The following is a 19645-nucleotide window of genomic DNA, read 5'->3' on the forward strand; positions in this document are numbered from 1 at the left end:
ATATGCACATTTCCCAGGTTCTTTTGTAGGTAGGTGAGGCCATGTGATTAAGCAGCAGTATTATATGGAAGCAAAAGTATTGTACGGGAGTAAGTACTTAAATAAAGAAAGAAATTTTAAAAAGGAATTTTACTTGGCCTTTTGGACCTCCTAGAATCCTCCTGCCAGCCTAGTTTGCAGAACTAATGGCTGCAGCTCAGCAGCTATCTTGGGTCATGAGGTAATCTTGACTTTAAAAGCCAACTTAGAAGGAGGTAAAGAAAAAAAAAGATGTGGTCATGTGTCCATGATGACAACATGAGGCCCCCAAATTAGTATTTTCAGACTTCCTTCACATAAAAGAGAAAAAGACTCCTATGTTCTTTCACACTTTGTTATTTTGGAATTTCCTACTATTTCTAGTAGAACCAACTACTAACCAATACATTGGACTTCCAGTTTGAAAGACTTTTACTTTCTCTCAAAGCAAAACAAGCATGAATATGAACAAATATCCCTGCAGAGAATACTTAGTCTTCTCCAGCTGTGGGAAAAGATGAGTGGTGACCAGGAAAACATGGTCTAGAATCTAGAATCCAAGAGACACGAGTTCAAATTCCATCTCCCCACACACTACTGTGGGTGAATTTGAACAAGTTACTAAAACACTTGAAGCCTCCACTTCCAGTTCCTCTTCTGTCAAATGGCAATAATGATAGTAGGTATTTCATGGATTTGCCATGAGGATAGGTAATGCATGCAAACTGCTTGGAATAATGCCTTGCCTGTACAGTTGACCCTTGAACAATGTAGGGGTTAGGGAGCTGACCCTCGTGCAGTCGAAAAATCCGAGTACAATTTGCCCTCTGTAAACACAGTTTCTTCATATCCACGGTTCCGTATCCACAGATTCAACCAACCACAGACTGTGTAGCACTTCAGTATTTACGATTTTAAAAATCCGTGTATAAGTGGACTCCCACAGTCCAAACCTGTGTTGTTCAAGGGTCAACTGCAATTATTTAATAATGAGACTGCAATAATTCAATAAATGAGACCTGCTGCTATTATGATGTAGATGACGGTGGCTATTGTTATTGTTGTGATTGGGGATCCTCAAGCAGCAGCTTTAGGGTTTTAAAGAGCAGTCCATTGGAATCCCCATGTTTCTGCATTCCAGAAAGTTTGGCTCAGAAACACACTTGTCCAAGCCAATCCGTCTTCTTGTTCCCTTCAATGCCACCTCTGACAAAGCATACTTCAGTGGACACAGCCAGGTCAACAGGAAGCCAAGAAGCCATTACATTCCTTACATGAGTTGTTGAGTATTAGACATCGGTGGAGCAGTCGGTATTAGAGCAGCCATCCAAACATAACAGACTTCTCCTCTAACACTCTCTGGATTCCAAGGCCAGGGCATTCGCTGAAATGTAACGCAATCACCAAAGACAGGGAAAGCTCCAGTCACCCGCCATGGAGCCAGTGCAGTTCCATCATATGGAGACAGGGGTAGAAGTGGTCCAAGTCTTGAATCCTACCTGACGAGACACCTTTTTAGAAAGGCAATTTAGAAGGAGCCGCCACAGGGAATTCTACACAAGTTGACTATGTTAATGAATGTGTAGGGGGTGAGGTGAGGAGGACGTTCACCAGGCCCCACAGGGAAAATACGAATGGCCTTGGAGGGGTGAAAGCTCAGGCATGCTGCGCCACGCACATAAAACAAACAAAACAGAACAAAATGGAAGAGACACAACCAAGAGGGATAGGAATTCTCAGTAGCTCCCAAAGCAAAAACAAATTATTAGCAAGCAGTTCGTTTCTCTGCAAGTCAAGGGCCAGGTGTGCCCCATGGGTCTTTCCTTCCTCGAGCTTACTTAAATACACAAAGAACAAGGGAAGACCCTTTGGCAGAAACCACAAGGATATTTGGTAAAAGCACGCATTATTCCACTTAACCCTCACTGCAGGTACGAAAATCACTCTTTCAATTTCATCTTGCAGCAGAGAAAACTGAAATTATGGAGTTAAAGTTGCCAAAAGTCAGGCAAGTTCGAAGTTGGGCAGCACCTAGACTGGCACCTGGTGCGTTTAACTTAGTATTTCTTGACCCTGACTGCACGCGAGAATCACATGGATGCTTTTAAAAAGCATTAAAAAAAAAAAAAAAAAAAAAGCATAAATGCCTGGGCTCCGTCCCCAGACAAATCTAGTATGAATCTCTTGGGGAACAGCTGGAGCATGGGTGTGTTTTAAGAGCTCTCCAGGGGTGCTAGCTGAGTCCAAGCCCACAGGCCCACGCCCAACACTATGACTGCTGTGCAGTAACTACCTTTTGGGGGTCATTAGTGATTTAAAAAAGAAGGGAAGAAAATTAAAAAAAAAAAAAAGATTTCAGACATTTGGAGCTCTTATCCAAGAGCTAATCTTACCTCCTATTTGTAGTAGCTTTGCAATTTGCAAAGCATTTTCACTTCTCTTATTTCAGGTGATTCTCACAAAATCCCATCTCACCAAAATTCCTATTTTGGTGGCAAAGAAACTGAGGCCCAGAGAAACTGAGGAATCTGTCCGCGGCCACACAGTGGCCATTCTGAGGCTCAACCTGAAGTCTTCATATTTCAAGTCCAGTATATCAAAGAGGCCCTATCAGGAATCTTGGACCCTGCTATGACCAGCTATATATATTTTTTTCTCACTTTTCCCTGGATATTTGACATTGAGTTCCATCACTGGGGGCAAGAAGGGGTGGTGAAATAAATGAATTACTGTATAATAAAAAATATTTTGAAACTAGATTTCCTCTTAGTATTGTGAGAAGGGCAAAGTCACTGCCAAGGCCAGCAAGGAGAGCCATGGACTGTGGCTTTTGAGAAATATGAATACAAGGCTCTTACTGGACACGAACTTGAGTTAAAAGAGAAAAGCAGCTAAAATGAAAAGCCCTAAATGAGTCAGGGCCACTTAGGGAGTCCATTTACTTTCCATGGTAAGAATAAAAAAGCATTTCAAGTCCTCTGTTTGAAACACAAAAAGCTGACCTGGAATATGGTATCTTATGAGAAAATATCTTATGGTATCTTATGAGAAAATATGTGAAGCCTGGGGACATGGCTTTGGTTTAAGAATTTATCAACTTCAGTTAAGAGAAATCTGGGTGATCTTATCACTCGGCTGGCCTCCATCCTGAAAGTTCTGTTTGCCCACATAAGTCACTGCTGGGCCAACATCCTCCTTGGCTATCCTTCACTTTGTCTCAAACAAAACTGAAGGAAGTTCCATGCACTACTCAATGTTACTGTACACAGAACCAGGTAAAGGGGAGAGGCTAGAAAATTCTCCCTGTGCTTAGACTGCAGGATGTTTGAATCCAGCTCCGTTACACAGAGACAAGTTCCTTAACCTTTCCAAGCCCCATTATTTCCATCTATCAAATAGGTATATATATATACCCAGATCCAGCTTCATGGGCACGTGGCCTGTGTAACTGGACAGAACCCTGCACTTAGAAGGGCTGTGTGCTTTGTTTAATGCTCTGCTGTTGCCATCTTGAAACTCTCAATAATTTTTGAGCAAGGGGCACCACGTTTTCATTTTGCACTGGTCCTGTTTATACCTGTCTCACAAGTTGTTGGAAAGGACTGCAAGAAGTAAGATCTGCAGTTGCAACCTAGGTCTGGTATGTGGTAGGTGCTCTGGGAAGGTAGCCACTGCGACCTTCATTATTTTCACATTGCTGAGGCTATTGGTATGTTATTTGGCCCTGGGCACTATGTCATCTGTAAGTTGGATGGACAGAGTCAAGTCAGAGAGTCACCCTAAGTGACCAAGAGTGACCACTTCACCTCTTAGATGGTTTGCACATGCTGCTGAAGAACTTTCTCAAAGCTCCCTCAAGTTGGTAATTTGTTCACACAAATCAGTTCACACAAATTCCCTTCCTCCCACATGGCACTGTAGATGCACAAGTGGATGTTCTTTCCCTCTGATGGCACCTAAGTAGAATGGCCATCGGGTCACCAGGTAAGTGGCCAACAATCAAGGAAAGAGTCCATGCCAAGTAGGCAAGCATCGCCTTGCTTTAGAGAGAGAGGCAGTGACTATGGTCCACTGGAGAGAGAGATAAATGGGAGGTTGATAAAGGGAGATGGTGTTCTTTACTTTGAGCTCTGTCTTTCTGAAGAAGATGGTTTGTAGGGCTCTTGTGTATGAAAGGCGTTTCTTTAGAAATGGGTGTAAGCAGACCAAATTAAGAAACTTTGTGCTAGGTTGCACTGTCCAATATGCTGAGATGAGATGTCTGCTACGTGAATGGATCCTGAGCTTTACCAGGGCTCAGCCATGTCACCAAAGCAACTTAACCTCCATGTATCCTGTGTTTGGGGGTGGGGTACAGTTTAACATGGTGCCTGACATCTGTCCCAGGGCACTGTTACTTTTGGCTACATCCTTTCAGTGCTTCTGAAATACAGATCTGCTCTGAATAAAAGGACTGTCAACCTTATTTTCTGAGTAAACATGCTGGCAAGGGCTTGAACGTCTGAGTTCCAGGAGGACCTCAGTATCCCAACACTGGATGGAGACCCCATCACCAGGTGTCATGGGAAGCCCATTGCGAAATGTGTGAATGTAAAATTTAAAAAAAAGCATCACCTGGTGCCAAGTAAAAAGCTAAGTCAAAGATCCACAACAACAAAAATCATAGTAGCAGCTAGCAATTACTGAGCCCTTAATACATGCCAGGCACCGTGTCAGAACTTTATGCTTATTATTATCTCATTAACTCTGACAGCAACCTTTGCAAGTAATTATTATCATCATCTTCATTTTCCACGTAAGGAAACCAAAGCGTGGGGAGGTAACATGACTTATTCTAAGTCATGCAGCTAGTAAATGTCAGAGCCTGGATTTGAACCCAATCCATCTGATTCCAAAACCCAAACTCTCATTGCTGTCCTGGCCTCATGAGGGGGCCTTTCAAAGAAGCCTAGGGGGTTTGTCAAGTAATTCCCAAATGACAGCAGTTGCTGTTAAAATTTAGTAGAGAGTCCCAGCACTCCTCTTTTCTCAAATATGCTAGCTACTCTTGTGAAAGTTCTAAATTCATGTCAACTATATTTCACCCACATTAAGGAGAAGTCTAGGAATTTAAAATTCTGCTACAACCTTTTTCTTTCTCCCACCAAACTGTTTGAAAGGAATATCTAAGAGGGAAGAGAAAAAAAAAAGTCATTTTGTTAAAAAAGTTGAAAAATATGCTTTCAAATGAGAAACATGTGTGTGCTTATTCTTCGTCTTTTGTCTCTCCCTACCCCCACCAAGTTGAAAACAAGCTAACACAATACAAATGTACATATCCACATAAAGATACAAGAAACCAGTGGTGCCCTGGATGGCAGACAGTCCAGCAGAGCAACCCGAGCCCAGCTCCAAGTCCAGTTTTCAAGCTTATGTACAATGACTCCTGGCAAAAGAAGGGAAAAAATGTACTTGAATTTTAAAGAGGGAATCGAGCAGGGGTGAACACTCAGGCAGGCTGGAGAGCGAGTGTGTCAGAGATTGCAGAAGTGCTGGAGTCATGCCATTTAAAAATATCATTTCTTGTTTCCTTGTTTCTGGCACAAACAAGCTACGGAATCTCAAAAATTGGGTCATCATTTTTGAATTCCCTGCTTTCAGCACAGCACTCAGTTGGTCTTATTGAGTAGCTTAAAAGTCTGATTTCCTGAGCTAACACTTCCTGGCCATTCAGCTGAGGGGGGGGTAATAAATTGGGGGGACTGTCTTTCCCACTGGCAACCAATGTGCAATAGTTCTCACAGGTGAGCCTAGGTCCATCCTTGCATTTCCTGATATCATATATTTAACAGCATCATATATGTCCAGGAAAGCACCACTAATAGACCACCATTCTCCCTGGGAGGCCAAGGGAAGGGAGACAGGTTGACTCCTGGGGGGACAAAACTGGCCTCCTGATCTCGCAGGGTGATGATCTTTCTCATTGGCTTTGATCTTCCCAAAAGCGTGGCTGGCTTGCGCACAGGGAACGCGGGGCTGTGAGGAAATCATCCTATACGAGCTTCACTTAGGGTCAACAAGAGCCCTCACAACTCAATGGAGTGGTCCCTACCACCAATTTTAGCAATTCTAGCAACAGATTTAAACTTACCTCCATCTGGGAGCAGGTTTTGTGAACTTTTACATGATTTTCTAAAATTATATCGAGGCTTTAAACATCACTTCCCATCTCTGAGTTCCAGATTTCTAGCAAGCTGCCCCAGTTTGTCAGTGTGAGACAAGACACCCTCCTCCTCCTTTTGACCAGGTGAAAATGCTTCCTACTTCTCTGCAATCACTTGTTTCAGACCAACATAATCACCTCCCAGTGCAGGCTCTGACTTCAGGACCAGACTCTAATAAATGCTACGCTAAGGGAACAGGGAATGCATTGTGAGCTGAGTTTCTGAGACTCTTAACACTCATGCAAAAGGCATCGAATTTCAGAAGATCTTCTGGAGCATGAACACAGTCATGGGGTCAAGTCTGGGCTTGCTTTATTTGACCTTGGTTTGTTTTATTTTATTTAGGCAAACTTTCTCGGGGGACGCAAGGAACCATAAAATCCCTTACCTTTTAAAGGAGCCCATTGTTAACAATTTGTTCATCACAGCTCCCTCCACCTCACCAAAAAAGTCTCCAGTCTGCAGGGAAGAAAAGAAGACCCATGAGGAAGTGTAGATAAATAATGTGCCCGAACACCAGAGGAGAAATAAAAACGGACACACTCTGTGTCCTGGAGCTGACAGGGGCAAAGAGCAGGTTTTCAGGACTACTGTTACATAACAGCGGAAAAGGTCTTAATAGTCATGAGAAGTTATGGGATTACAGAGCAAACTAATAAGCAGATGTGAATATTCCAAATACATGGCAGGGGCGAGGAGGCAGGGTAAGGGTGACATTGCATAACACGTGCTGAGTGTTGTAATTAAAACACACATGCACACGTGTGCACACACATGCATACAAGCACACACGCATGCACCATTACTCTTGGATGGAGGGAGTAGGCATTAATCTGCTCTCGATCCCTTGTGATTAAAACACTACTTCATACAGACAGAAACAGGCTGTGAAAGGGCTTCCTAAGCAGTAATAAAAAGAATTGTTTATAATTCCTAAATGACCTGTTTAGGGATATATAGCAGTCTTCTTCATCGGCTCTATAAATTTCCTACAGCAGAGAATATGTCCTTTCTCTAAATTACTTTCTGAGGAACACCCTCATTTTGTCCATAGGCAGTTAATATGTTGACCAAGAATGAAGCTGTCTAGCCCTGCGAAAAGAAGGCTTGGCCAGTCAGACTTCCAATGGCCAACCCCAGCTCTGGGGCTATCTTCAGGGCACTGGAGGCCTACCAGTCCTTCCCCAGCGCCAGGCTGATGCTCCTGCAAGTCCAGTTCTTGGTGCTGACCGAGATTTGCCAACTCTGAATGGCGGAATGAAGGATTAACATCCTCGGGCATCCCTCCAGATTCCTGGAGCCACTATCATCAGTGTCCCAAGGGGGAGGGTGTATCCAATACAGCAGAACAGAGCTTGGAGCAACAGCCTTCCTCTGCCAACACCCTGGAAGGGGCCAGTGTAGATCAGTAGAGAACCCCCATCTGTACTGTGGGTGCTCTGAGGATTTATAGCTTATGTGGACGTGGGTGGACGGCATTACACTCAGAGCCCAAATTATATAAATTCCATAGGCTTTGTATGATATTAACTAAATCCTGATTCCATTACAATGCAGTGACCTCAACAAGGCTCCTAGGAGTTTTCAGGCAGAAAGGCACATACAGACTTCGCCAAAAAGTCAGAAGAGAGAGGAGGAAAGAAGGAAATGACATTTTCACTGACTGAAGGTCAAGTATTGCCTTTTTCACTCCAGGGACACTTGAACATTTGGCAAACTCTGTGGGTATGTGCTGCCACTGGGAGCAAGAAGGACATTTGCATTTCTTGTGTGTAAATATGCCAGTATCAATGGAACTGGTTGTAAGATGAAGAAGAATTAGCCTAATTGGAGTACAGGAAACCAGACATCAAACAAGCTGAGGCAGGGCAGGCCCATAGGCTCCCTGGGCTATTCTATCCAGAAATGAAGCATGGATCAGGACCCACATGTAGTGGCCATGGCTTGGGAAAGGGTCACTATTTCAGTGGTTTACTTTGTTGGTTGGTCCAAGAATCACCACTGGAAGACATCATCATGTCCTTCCTCCCCCAGGATCAGGTTCCCACCCTCAGCCCTCCATGATTACGGCAGGATGACAGAGCTTCTCCTCACAGGGGACTGATTTGGTTTCTCACTCCTCCCAGACACATGGGCATATTACTATAGGCCTATGGCCAGTCCTGCTCCCAAGAGACTGGCCTTGTTTCATGGGCTCACCTTTCCTATCTAATGTCCATCAACTGTCCAACATCCAGTGATGTCCAGCATCTGAGGAGACCGTGTATGCGCAGCTTGAGTCTCAACTGTGTAACTGTCACCCACCAAAGGTGCATTTAAAATCTCACAACATGGGCTTCCCTGGTGGTGCAGTGGTTGAGAATCCGCCTGCCAGTGTAGGGGACATGGGTTCAATCCCTGGTCCAGGAAGATCCTGCATGTCGTGGAGCAGCTAAGCCTGTGCGCCACAACTACTGAGCCTGCGCTGTAGAGCCCACGAACCACAACTACTGAGCCCACGTGCCACAACTACTGAAGCCCGCGCCCCTAGAGCCCACGCTCTGCAACAAGAGAAGCCACCACAATGAGAAGCCCGCGCACCGCCACGAAGAGTAGCCCCCGTTCGCCACAACCGGAGAAAGCCCTCACGCAGCAACGAAGACCCAACGCAGCCAGAAACAATAAATAAATAAAATAAAATCAATAAATTGATAAAAAGAAAATCCCACAGTGTTCTCATAGATAAGAGGGGAAACTGAAGCACAGTTCCCACATGTTACCTGGAGCCCGTGTTCACAAATTAACAAGCCATTGAGCTTAGACACTAAGGAGTCATACTTAAAGGCAATTAATTAATTAGGCATTAATGGGTCTATCGCACTGTTGACTATTAAAATATTTTAAATGATTTAAATGAGACTTCATTATAAAATGCTAGTATCCTCAAATATTAGAGTTAGAAGAAGCCTCCTTTAGTCAACCATCCTCCTTTTATAGAGCCCGCCAGGAGTCCCTGGCGGGTTAAGTGATGCACCCAAGATCCCAAAACTAGTTGAGGAAGAGAGTTTGCATCAGAAACCATCCGCCTCCACTTCTGGTGTTACTTTACTACACCACAGTGCTAAACTTGTCTGGATTTGACTTTCTTTTAACATGCTAATTTCATTTCTAATTGCAGAAAAAGTTGTCAGCCACCAAGTTTTAAAGGAGAAACCCGTGTTTCTCTATTACAATGCTATTGATTTTAACTCTTATTTTGATTTCCAAATATCAGTGGAGCTTTCTTTGCTGAGCGCCCTAGCTTGGTTTCTTTCCATCTCTCCCTCCTGCCCCTGAACTGCACACAGCTCAATTAAATGAAAAACATTCTTCCTCTATATGTGGATTCTTGTCCCCCTGTGTTGAGAACCCAAGTTAATCCTTGAGCTCAGATAACTAATTTTTAAAAAGTCAGAACCAGAAAGAAAGCCATAAAGAATAATTACGTTGGCATACATAAATACATACATATATTTGTGTGTATATATAAATTACATATATATAAAGATAAAATATTAAAAGGAGGAAACCTCCTTAAAACTGCCCAAACTCTTTCAGGCACCTCCATGTCAAGGCAAAGAGTTCCATAAATTGAACATTTTATGAGTGAGGGAGCAGACCCTGGGCTCTGCACCCCTCCCCACCTCTCCTCTCTGGAGGTAAAATCTCTTTGGGGCCTGCTGAGAAGTAGGCTGTGACATTCTTAAAGGGATGGAAATAAGGTTTTATAATCTCCTGCTATTACCTCTTAAATACAGATCATGTCTCAAAGTTTCAACACCATAATTTGTTCCCCCAGACCCAAGCACAGTCTGGGATCCTTACTTTGAGTAGGTAGAAATTTCTCACTCACTTGTGTGTAGTCTTCAGACACCAGAATAAATCCATTATTGTCTATGAGGTAACAGTTCACAGTCTAGAAAATAAAAACACCACAGTTTCAACTTTGGGTTCTCAGACTGCTTTTACACGAAATGACGTACTTCCAACCTGAGAGACACCTATTTTAGGCTGTTTTGGGAGAACTGGAAATGCCTGCTGGCTCTAGGAGTTAAGGCTATGGTTAAGCTAACCCCAGCACTTACTCTTCAAAACTAATTAACAAAAATAAAACACGAAGCAAGCCTTGAACATCCCCGATTAGGATAAAAAGAATATACATTTTAAAGTTATGCATTACAGTTTATCTTCCTTTTCAAAAATTTTTATGACCTGAATAATATTTCCCAGGAACAAAGTGTCCAGAGGCCCCCGAGCCTGTATTCATGGTGGTTGAAGTACAGCCTGTTTTGAAAGCAAAACGCCAGCACAATGCCATTACTTTAATGATGTATTAATGAAAACACCGTGTCAGCTCAGAAGACCATCAGGGGACCAGGTAATATTTTTTAATTTGTTCATAGACTTAGGCAGGAGGGAAGGGGCAGAACTTCTGTTAAAGGGTCCCCTCAGGCCTCCTAAAGGTTTTCAAACTGTGTTTTTAATTGGGAGTTGGATTTGGGGGCAGGGCTGTTAGCTTTTGGTAGCTCAGATTTATAAATTGTAGCAAGGTAAGCCCAAACCTCTGCTTCCCCCACGCTACTTTAATCTCAAGTGAATGATTTGCTACAGGCTAAGTCTTAATTACAGTGCTGTGGAGTTTAAATTTAAGGTTTAATTCCGTCCTTGATGTAACTCAGTTTCTATTTATTGCAGCTTTACATACCGACTGCAACATTTAATTTGTAACATATCTTTACCCTGAGCTAAATTCCCCTAGCTCCAGACCACTGCAGGGCTGGTGTTTTCTGGGACATTTACCTATCTGTGTAGTCGATTTTAGTGAGGCACAAAAGTACAGCAGTAAGTTGGTCAGAAAGATGCATCCTTTATTAGTAGGCAATGGTGGAGAATCGGCAGAAAATTAAAAGCCCTGCTAGCATCTTTTAGAAATGAGTCGGCTGCTTTGGTGAGCAAGCGTTTCTCTTGGTTATCCCAAGGGGCCAGATGAATGACTTGGTCACACTCTTGCTATTAAAAGAAGCTCTTAGCTGCAAGGAGACTACTTTGTCCCTGGTGGTAGTCTTGACAAACATTCTCCTTTTTTAGGACACAGCACTATGAAAGCACTCATAGAGTTCTGTTGTCCAATATGGCAGCCACGAGCTACATGCAGAGTTAAGCTTAATTTTAAGTTAATTGGGTCATATCAGACAAATCTATACCCTTGTTTATTTGAGTATCCTGATTGTCATTTTGCAGATATAGACCCTGATGCAAAGGGAGGTTAACCTCCTTTCAGTCATACATGTTGAGCATAGAAGTGGCCTCCATATTAAAATACTGACTCTCCAAATCCTTGCAATTGCATAGAGATCCAAAGTCATCATAACTCACCCTCTACCCCTAATTATAAAGTGAGTGCCTACTCAAACATCCCTAGCCAACTGGTATTGCTGCTATTAGACCTATATCTTTGGTCAATCTCTGTTCATCTAATGTTGTAAATATTAGACAGTACAAAGCAAATAGATTATAAAATCAACTGAAATCTTCGGAAAGAGGCAATATTTCATGAAGTCCATGAAAGTGATATTGGAGATCAGCTCCAATCACACAGGAAGCCGTTGGCACATTAGTATCTGTCAGAGGTAACACATGAAGAAAGAAAACGTCACCACAGATAACATGAAAGATGCTTCTGAAGAGAATGATTTCAAAAGCAAGGGACTAAGAGAAGCTCCTGGGGAAACTGATCAAACTCCACTACATTTGACCTTCCTTGTGATCACTCTGAGAAAATCAAATATAAAGTGAAGGATTCTACATTGTGATTTTTATAATTTTATCAGAAATATTATACTCCCTACTCCCAAACCAAATGTGTCCTTTGTTTATAGAATTAGAGTATGACTGCAATTATAATTTAAATTTGTTAAATAAAATAAATGTATTTTCACCATTTCCACTTTATTTAGAGACAAAGCTTCAATGAAATGTTTCATTATTTGCCATTAATGTTTCTTTCTTTCCCCACCCTCATTTCTTGGAAATGAGGACCTCTGTGCTCCTTATAATGGCCAGCACTGGGTGGAATTAAGGTTGGATTGGTCATTAGGAGACTCACTTCTCAGGTATCCACCTTTGCTCCTACTCTCTTCTGGTGTGGAAGGCACAGAGGGGAAAGTAAGAAACAGATATTGCCAACACTGTGATTGACAAATCACTGAGAAAAATCACAGGTCAGAAGCAAGGATGCTGTGTCATTGATGTAGAATTGGGTCCCTTAATCTGAAAGGTGTCATTTAGTTTTCATTATAGACAATATTGCTATGTTAGGTACATTTAGTCTCTGTAAAGACTTCATAAACAGACCTTCCTTGATTAAATTATCGGGAAGTATGGTGGAATGGAGTAAGGCCACTGGAGTAAAGCGAGCAGGGTACTGGGTTATGAAACAAGACAGAATTAGCCAGATTCCAGTCTGATAAATTGTTTTCTCTGTCTCTTTACAATAAATGGCCAATCACCTTCTGCATACTCCCTCCTCCAGTAAAAGTAAATAGAGGAGATATTTTCTCAGCTTTCCCTCACTATGCTATTTCTGCCCCAAATTAGATACTATGCTACTTTGTATCTCTAGGTTACTTTCTACTACGCTACTTTGTATCTCTCAGAAGGAGTCTGCCCAGAGCCCTGTCCCAAGGGTAGACTGACAGGCTGAAGGGCTTGGGGAAACCAGGAGCTCTAAGTTTTGACAGATATTGTAAGCAACCACTCCACAGCCACCTGTGACAAAACATGTAAAGATGAGGTTGTTTGAAAAATGCAGAGACAAAGACAGAGTGGGTGAGAGAATTTGTCTTTTTTTAAAAAGGTATCTTTCTTCAACTACTTGATGACTCAATATTGCTCAGAGAAGTCCTATTCCAGGCCACAAAGGCAGGTCAGGTAGATATCTGAGGTTTAGAGCCCCAAACCAGGCCATGGGAATTGGGCAGTCACAGATAGAAAGGAAAGCTGGGGAGAAAGTGTACTTGGGGGTGAGAAACACAGCACCACGCCTGTGTTACCTGGAAGGTTACCTGTGTTACCTGAGGCTAAGATACTAGCTTGAGAATCGGAGACTTTGACACTTGCTATCAGTGTGACCTTGAGCAAAGCCTTTTAACACTCCCAGTCTCAGTTTCCTTATCTGAATGATGGAGACAGCAACAACTATTTCAGAGGAGTGGTGAGAAGATTAAGTAGGCCAGTGAGTACAAACTGCTGAGCACAGAGCAAGGTGTGTAGTGAGTACCTGAAGGACTTGTGCTTGTGTCTATTCAGCATATGATGTTTATTGGTTACCTACTGTGTGCCCTCTTTATAAGTATCCTACTGCTGCAAATTGAGTTTCTCAGAAAGGGAAGTTGTTACATAGTTTATAGCAAGAGGCTGGGGAGGCAAGTCAGCTGATAAGCGTGTGCGCTCATCTCCCCTGCTAACCAGTTAGCTCCTGGAGGACAGGGGCTATTTCTGACTCTGCTTCCCATTGACTCCCCGGGTGTTGGAGGTACCAGGCACGTAAGGAGGGCTCAGTAAACGTGTCTTGAAGGAATGAGTGAGTGTGTGAGAGGCTGCCTCTTAGGTTCTGAAGTTAACGTTCGCCTTGGGTGGAATGGAGCTCCTTAAAGTCGTCAGTCAGGCCCATGGCCAGGCCCTCCATGAAGATGGATCTACAAGCCAGGAAGACATCTGGCCATACCGACTCCACCCACTGGCCCAGGGCACTCTAGCCAAGGCCCAGGGAGGCCATCGTTGGGAGAGACAGAGGGGCTGGAGTGGATCCAAGGCAAAGCATGTCTGATAAGTCTGTGGGAGTTGGGCCAGGTCTTCAGTACAGAGGAGAAGCCAGAAGCATGTGAACTTAATGAGCCCCCACAGCTGTTTTTAATGGGGACCTGATCACTCGAGGGCAGTTCGGGGAGTGGAGGGACATGGCCTCAAAGACTTAATTAAAAGCTATGAAAGGGGAATGACACGTGGAAAGAGTCTGCTGAAAGGATGGAAAGGGGCCTGGCTTTTCCATTTAAAACGATGTCAACTGCTTGCCTGAAGCCAAAATTTAGAGTCAAAATGGGAAATGGATGATAGTTTCAAAGTGCAAAATGAGCATCAGATCAAGTTCAGCAATCCAGCAAATTCCATGCTTAATTTTCAAAGTGTGTGAACTTTTAAAATGATATTTGAATGGGGGTCCATCCCAATGGCTGCTAAAGGAGATCATTAGTAGTGAGGAAGGCATGCCCAAGTGGAAACTGTCATTGCCTGAAGTGTATATGTGGTTGCCGTCTGAGGTTTTAGGTTCAGGTGAGCCACTACTCTAAGGGAAGAACACGTCTGCAGACGTTTTTGTTTGATAGCTAATGTTTACTGAGTGCTTACCATTCGCCAGGAGCTGTGCTATACAGTTTTCATATATTATCTCATTCATCTTCATCATTACTCTGTGAGGTAGGTGTTTCTACCCCCATTGTATACTTGAGGAAACAAAGGCAAGGCTTATTACTGTCAGAGTCACAGTTTGAAGCTATTCTAACTCCACAGCCTATACCTTTAACCACTATGCTAGACCACCTGTGAAATCAGTTACTGAACAACTAATATATATTGTATGTTTTGAAGTCTAAGTGGGAATCCATTTCCACTTATTTCTATATGTGAGAATGCACAGAGGCAGTGTGGGTTGTAGGAACACTGCCTCTAACTTTATTCATCAAATTATTCAACCAACTATTCATCCATCCACCCAACCAATCAACTAGAAATCAATCAATCAACCAACCCAATTATCCAAAACACCATCAATCACACTAGCCAACCAACCATCCATCCAGTCACCCAACTAACCAACCAACTGTCCTCAGTTCCTTTACCACAAATAGGGATTCGTAATTGTACAAGTAAAGGGCTTAACATAGGGCCTTGTGACACTGATTAATCAATATTATTGTTGAGCTGAGTTGTCTTGAGCTGAACACTCCAGTAAGACAATTAATGCCTCAAAGACAGAGGAGAGCTTTGAAGCCACTTGACTATCCTATGAATGGCATCCCCAAACTTACTGAAAGGGTGTTGATCATAAAACATCATAGGGTACTCTTTCCTACAGGAAAATTATTTTTGATCTGATGGTCAGGAAAAATTGGGGTTTTGCTGAAAAGATGATTGATTAGTTTTTACTCTTTGGATAGTAACTCATATAGCAATTATGTTTTTTTTTTTTTTTTAAACTGGCAGCCAGATCTTCGGGGACTGAGCATTTTGTACTTTAGCTTCACCCTGGACTCCCTTTTATATTTCTCTACTTGTCTTTGCTTCACCTACTTTTTGGAAATATACTTCTAATCTATGTTTTCTGAGTTAGAATTACGTTTGGTTAGGATTTCTTTAATCCCTGTGGTAACCAGAAGGAATATGAATGTGTGATCATTTATAAGTTCCAGTTTATGTATTGACTAATGGTTTGGCTGACTCAGAGAGAGGAAGGCCGCCCAAGCCAAAGTGAAAGGCCACTTCACACCTGCTTGATCCAAAATGTGGGGCAGAAGATACATGGGATTGGATGCTGTAAAAACTTAAATCTGATGGACAGACTTAGGACAGTGGTAATCTTTTTTCTTCTATTGCTCATGTGTGGAATTCAAATTCCTCCTCCCAAGATTGAGGGAGAGGGAGAGAGATAAAGAGAAAGAAAGAAGGGAGGGAAAGGGAGTTGTAGGAGGGAAGCATTATGCTAGAATGCAACATTCTGAGTTTTCAACTCTTTGATTTTTGGCTTATTACACGAAATTAAGCAAGTCATTTTATTTCTCTGATCCTCAGTTTCTCCCTCTGCAAAATGGGTCATATATTCCTAACCATTTCATTGGGTAGTTAAGAAGATGAAAAGAGGTACCCCATGGGGAGAAAACTTTGAGAGTTGTAATCTGAGTTTCAAATGGCAGTAATTTGTATCGTTTTTTATAAAATGCCAAAGTCCCAGTAGTGCTGTTCGTGGGACATTTACATCACATTTCTCCAGCTCTCATAAACTATCTGATTGGGAGAAGAAAGAAAAAGAAAGAAACAAAGCAAATGTCCTTGGGTTTTTGGAGATTGGTCCAGAGCCATCTGTTAGACCTGGCTCTGTGAGACATTCCCCCTGTGAGAAAACACCCTTAGTTATCCAGCCACTCCACCACTACCCGCCTCCGCCCCTGCCACCCCCAACTTGATTAGGGCAGACACAGGGCCAGGAGGCCATCATACCTCATCATCACAGCTGATAGAGCATTTGCCATCCAGAGAGGCGCACTGTGGGGTGAGGGGGAAACAAAAGGAAACGTGTCATTTGGACACACCAGCGTCTGCTATGACTGCCACTTAGTTACTCAAGGACAGCCTATCAAAGTCCTAGCCTGTTATGTAAATTTCATCCAAATTTCATCCAAAGGGAATGTACTCTCTAGGATGAGTACCAGCTCTAAACAGTAATATAAAAGACAATTTGGGGACTTCCTGGTGGCACAGTGGTTAAGAATCCGCCTGCCAATGCAGGGGACACGGGTTCAAGCCCTGGTCCAGGAAGATCCCACATGCCCCGGAGCAACTAAGCCCGTGCGCCACAACTACCAAGCCTGCATTCTAGAGCCCGTGAGCCACAACTGCTGAGCCCACGTGCCACAACTACTGAAGTCCATGTGCCTAGAGCCCGTGCTCCGCAACAAGAGAAGCCAGCCCGCTCACTGCAATTAGAGAAAGCTCGCGCAACAAAGACCCAACGCAGCCAAAAATAAATAAATTTATTTTTAAAAAAAGACAATTTTGGGGTAACAGGGCCCTTTTTCATTTTAATTTATGTTGTCCATTTTAATTTATGCTTCATTCAATATTGATGTCTTTTTAAGACCTCAAATCTTTGAGTAACAAGAAATATAATTATGTATTCATTTAATTTTAAATTAACCCCCAGTGACTTTTTTTTAAAACTCCTGTCCGTGTTCTTGGTACATAGTTTCCTAAAGTATCTTCATTTAAGAAATGATATACCATTTCAATATTTAGAATTGGACAGATGGAGGCAAATTATGTGTTGCCATTTCTGCTGAATTACTGAACAAATACCACTGAGATTACTTAGTACAGAATGTATAGTGCAAGTAAAGAATGTTCCCAGATTATCCAAGGCAGAGAAGCCCTTGGCCAAAGAAGGCATGCTTAGTCTAACCTAGTTATGCAAAAGCCTTCAAAAGAGATTCACAAATAAGTAATTGGGCACCACAAGATTAAAAGAAAGTCACTATGAAAATCTGCAAAAGTCCCCAATACTTAGAAGAAACACTTCTCTTTTAGAAGGTCACTAGTTTGATCTCACAATTACAACTGTTGCAGGAGCAAATTCCCTGCTTTCCCAGCATGTGGTGTCTAACACGCTGTCAGCCCTTTACTTTGCAGTGAAATGAAAGGTAATCTGAGCAGCCCAGCAGTTCATTTTACAAATATTCATCGGAAATCTGGCACTTTTAGGCTCCGGGTACTCAAATGTGAACACCTGTATAATAACAGTGTCGCTAATGCTTCAACATGCTGATTATAACTTACCTGTCTGCTGGCAGTCCAGAACTTCCTTTGGAAAAATTCAAGTTTCATCTGAATGCCTACAGCTTGGACAAATTATAAATAAAACATGGCATTAGAGATCTCTTTACACAATTATTTAAGATTATCATTGAAAATTATCTGTCAAGGTAAGATGCTGATGTAAGCATATCAGATAAGAACACTTAAAAACTAAATTTACAGTGAAGCATACAACTAAAACATTTTATCTTTCAGGTAAGGAATTTTCAAGGTTACCTGTACTCATAGAACTCTTGACAGAACAAACTGAGCACAGTGCAGATGGCTTTTTGGAGAGATGTTACTTGAGTGTTTCTAAAATTCATATACTTGTGGTCACCACCCTCCCCAGCACAGCTGAAAACAGGAATGGAAATAAGAAGGATATTCAGAAGATCACGGTTTCTTCAGGGTTCCCATTTCAGGGTTCCCAATTATCATTGCATGAACTTGCATGCCTAAAATGTGTACTCTGCATATATTTTTGAGATATGAAACTTGAAAAGTACTTGTCCTGAGGCTGGTGTTTGGAAGCAAGTCACTTGGCCATGATGTGACTTTGTTGAACTGTCCCCCAGCATCCACATCTCAGTGATCTTCTCTCCCCAGCAACTCTGGTGGAATTATATAGTTCTTTGCTTGTCTGTGGAAAGTTCCCTAAGGCAACAGTGGATGCTACTTCTAGTAAGAGAAATGTGCAGAAATGGAAGAGGTTAAGAAAGTGATTTGAAACTCTGGGAAGAAGAATTCGGTGGAACCTCAGAACTAGGCAATGAACAAGCTCAGAATATTTCTCTCTATGAAGTCAAGACAAAGTAACTCTTGAAACCATTTTCGAAAGTACTCAAGTCAGGGGAAAAAGCTCGTCAGATGGTGAGAAAACTTTAGAGGAGATGGAAAGAAAGAATGAGACTCTGTGCTGGAAACACTGCACTCCCCAAGGGACACCATTTAGCCCTGGGCGGTTTTGCAAACTTCAGTCCATTGCACACAACTTCCCCAATTTTTGCCATATCCTTATACCACCAGTATTGTTATTTATCTTTCCACATGTTTTTTCTTTTGCTGAAATACCTACAGTAACTTCAATCTACATAATAATACCTATCAAAAGAGATACACAATTACCAAAAAAACAAAACAACAACAAAGAAAAACCAAGTTCACCCATATACTTTTATGTGGCCACCATGTTAGATGCCCCCCACCAACTCCCACCTTGGGTAAACATTCTTCTGCTGCCTTCTGGAACTTGAAGATTTATGAAGGTCTTGGGCTGTTACCCTTATAAGTACCAAGTACATTTCTACTTCCTAAACAAATTGTTGGAGCAAGACCTGAGAGTCAAAGTTAACTGGGATATGTACACTTAGAGAGACTCATCCTCTATCTTTGCACTTAGAATGTCAGACTCTAGGGTGAGACTAGAGCTAAGCATGGCTGTAACATGCAGAATGGAAGACTCTGAAATGCACCATTTCAGCACTCTGGGTTCATCCCGCTTTACCCAAAGTGTCTTCATCTTCCGGAGCACAAGCTCCCCAGCGACAGGGACATGTTGTTGCTCCCCACTGGATCCCTGCCTCCAGCACGGTGCCAAGCACATAGATGACTCACTGGTAAATGATTGCTTTTTTAGAAAATCTGTTCAGGTGATAGTATAGTCACTAGATGGATGGATGGATACATAGATAGATAAACATCAGTGTGAATTATAATCATACCTGAATAAAGGTTTTTCAGTGGCAGTTCTCAACACATTAGAACCATCTGGGGGACTTCAA

At 42.4% G+C, this 19645-nt stretch overlaps 1 protein-coding gene across 1 annotated transcript in view; it reads right to left on the reverse strand.

The window, feature by feature from the left end:
• Positions 1-19645, reverse strand: part of CACNA2D3 (calcium voltage-gated channel auxiliary subunit alpha2delta 3) — a 788855-nt gene that overhangs the window by 65603 nt on the left and 703607 nt on the right. The window contains exons 27-30 of the mRNA XM_060164015.1: positions 17844-17905; positions 16512-16556; positions 10093-10155; positions 6610-6680 (exon numbers count right to left, since the gene is read on the reverse strand). Of these exons, the coding sequence (XP_060019998.1) occupies positions 6610-6680; positions 10093-10155; positions 16512-16556; positions 17844-17905 (241 nt within the window). The remainder of the gene's footprint in view (positions 1-6609; positions 6681-10092; positions 10156-16511; positions 16557-17843; positions 17906-19645) is intronic.

Source organism: Lagenorhynchus albirostris, chromosome 10, assembly GCF_949774975.1.
Source record: "Lagenorhynchus albirostris chromosome 10, mLagAlb1.1, whole genome shotgun sequence".
NCBI lineage: Eukaryota > Metazoa > Chordata > Mammalia > Artiodactyla > Delphinidae > Lagenorhynchus > Lagenorhynchus albirostris.